Source organism: Octopus bimaculoides, chromosome 3, assembly GCF_001194135.2.
Source record: "Octopus bimaculoides isolate UCB-OBI-ISO-001 chromosome 3, ASM119413v2, whole genome shotgun sequence".
NCBI classification, from domain to species: domain Eukaryota; kingdom Metazoa; phylum Mollusca; class Cephalopoda; order Octopoda; family Octopodidae; genus Octopus; species Octopus bimaculoides.
This window is the reverse complement of record NC_068983.1, coordinates 94764137-94766400: the sequence shown is the minus strand read 5'-3', so window position 1 is coordinate 94766400 and position 2264 is coordinate 94764137. Positions and strand designations below refer to the sequence as shown.

Genomic DNA, 2264 nt, shown 5'->3' with positions numbered 1-2264 from the left:
AATTTGCAATTTCAGGAAATATGTTTTTATATTAAATTTGTGTTTTCTACTCACGACTAGCTAGCGCGGACTTTCGAGTAATAGATAGATAGATAGAAAGAGAGAGACAGACAGACATATAGCTCGCTCCGGCCAGTCATGGTATTAGCTGTCAGTAGCCAAAGAATCGACAGGCCAGCAACAGGCATGCAGGCAGACAGACAGATACTTTACTAGCAGGCAGTGAGCACTTTCACTTCTGACAGCTAATAGCATGATAGTGCCAAAAAATTAATAAATAAGGGGGGGGGAGGTTCAGATTACATATAGTCCGTCTACCAATATTTTAATAAATTCTTCATTATTTTCAAAATCAATTGAAACAAAGAGAATGTATCTCAGAAATATGGTAACAAAAGGGTTTCCTTGAGTTGCTGCTCGGACGATATTCGACTAGCTTCGATATATATTGTTTTAACACGTCTACGAAGAAATTTTGTCAGACAAAAGTCACTGCACCCTAACTATCAATGGTATATCTACATTAAATAGGATACACAGATGGCATTTGAAAATGTTAATGTAAATATATTTTTCCTGTTACACAAATACATTTAGTAAGTTTCCGAATTTCTGTATTTTCCCTAACAGTTGTTTTTCTTAGTTTAGTGCTGCTACTTTTGGTTCTTTTGCATTACAATCTTTTACAGCCTAAAATATATGTTATTTATTGCAATAAATAACATGATTGTTGTCATCTCTAAAAAAACTGAACATTTTTACTGTAGTCGGTGACTTGCATTTAAAATGAACATGAATATCAATCACACAGATCTTGCCCATGTCGGAGGGCCAACAGGTGCAACTCTTTCTGTGTGTGCTAGAAAAAACTGCAAGCAGAGCAATAGTATCTGATTCATCATTTAAACATTCAAGATAATAAAATATCGAAGAAATATACTGACATGCTACTTCTAAGGGAAAGGCTTCTTTTGTCTGTGGAGGAAGCACTTCCAACGCCAATGATACTGATTTCTGGGTATCATGGCGGTGGAGTACACGGGACAGTATTAGGTTCTATCAGTTTTCGACAAAACATTGCAATTTCACATTGTTTCACGAAATTTTCTTCAGGTTTAACCCACCGACAACACTCAATTGATCAGTAGAGTACGATAAGGCTCTCCAATAATTTTATTCAGATACAGCATATCAATGACTATTTAATCCAATGTATATTTCTTTTAAGATAGTAGAGAGTAGTTTGAGGGATTTTAGCTACTACTTCTCGCAGATCAAATAATTACGTTGAGGCTACCTCGTTATCATACTTTCACAGTATAGGCCAAAGAAAAACAAAATTGCGGCATTATTTCTCGTACATAAACTATGTCCGCACGATAAGCAATTTTCTATAAACCGGAACCCATTCGAAATCGGGTTATTCTTTAAAATTCCGTTTTCACACCATTAATCAAAGCGTTCGTAAAAAGGTACAAATCACTTTAAAAAGTATATTTTACATAGCTAAAACAACAATTGGACTATTGCACAGTATCTAACTACATGCATTACTTACAGGGTGTTTCATCAGTTTCTCAAGTTTAATCTTCTGCAATTCAGTCGCCGTCCTTGGGACAACAACATTGCTTTCCTCGGCCATGTTTGTATTTTAACACTAATACCGCACTGAATAGTTTTAATCTGGATGGAATAAAATTTTAAATCCAATTTAAAAGAATATTTTCCAGTAAAATGCTTGGTTAATGTTTACAACTTTACCCGAAAACTAAAATCAGAAAAAAAATAGTGCAAAGTGTGTAAAAAAAATATGTAGGAAACAAATAGGAAATACTTCCGCCCCTCCCCCACACACATTTTCTCCCGAATTTGTTTATTTAAAAAAAAGTTTTTGTCAAAAACACCGGTTTTCGAATACAACAGAGGTTCCGGAAAATTGCCAAAAATCGGCATTGTTAAATTTTCCCCTCCCAATTCTTCAATTTTGACTTTTTTCCCCAACACTAACCCTAACCGCTACTACATAAATGTTTTGAAATTTTTGTCCTAATCATAATATCCGTATTTTTCCGCATATTTAGAAAAAAAGGAAGGATCTTTACCCTTTAAACGGCACATCGAGAAATTAATTTTTTGTAACTAAACACTTTCAAACTTCGGACACTGGTAGAATGTGTTACATGAAATAACTTCGAATACAAATTTTTTTATCTGTTCTATAACACAAAATATACAAGTATACGAAGTTTGAAAGTGTTTCGTTA

General features: G+C 34.2%; 1 protein-coding gene across 1 annotated transcript in view; it reads right to left on the bottom strand.

Moving 5' to 3' along the window:
• LOC106876035 (PRKR-interacting protein 1 homolog) overlaps positions 1-1673 on the bottom strand; it is a 15176-nt gene extending 13503 nt beyond the window's left edge. Inside the window, exon 1 of the mRNA XM_014924417.2 lies at positions 1559-1673. Within this exon, the coding sequence (XP_014779903.1) occupies positions 1559-1642 (84 nt within the window). The 5' untranslated portion in view covers positions 1643-1673. The remainder of the gene's footprint in view (positions 1-1558) is intronic.
• Positions 1674-2264: the final 591 nt, after the last annotated feature.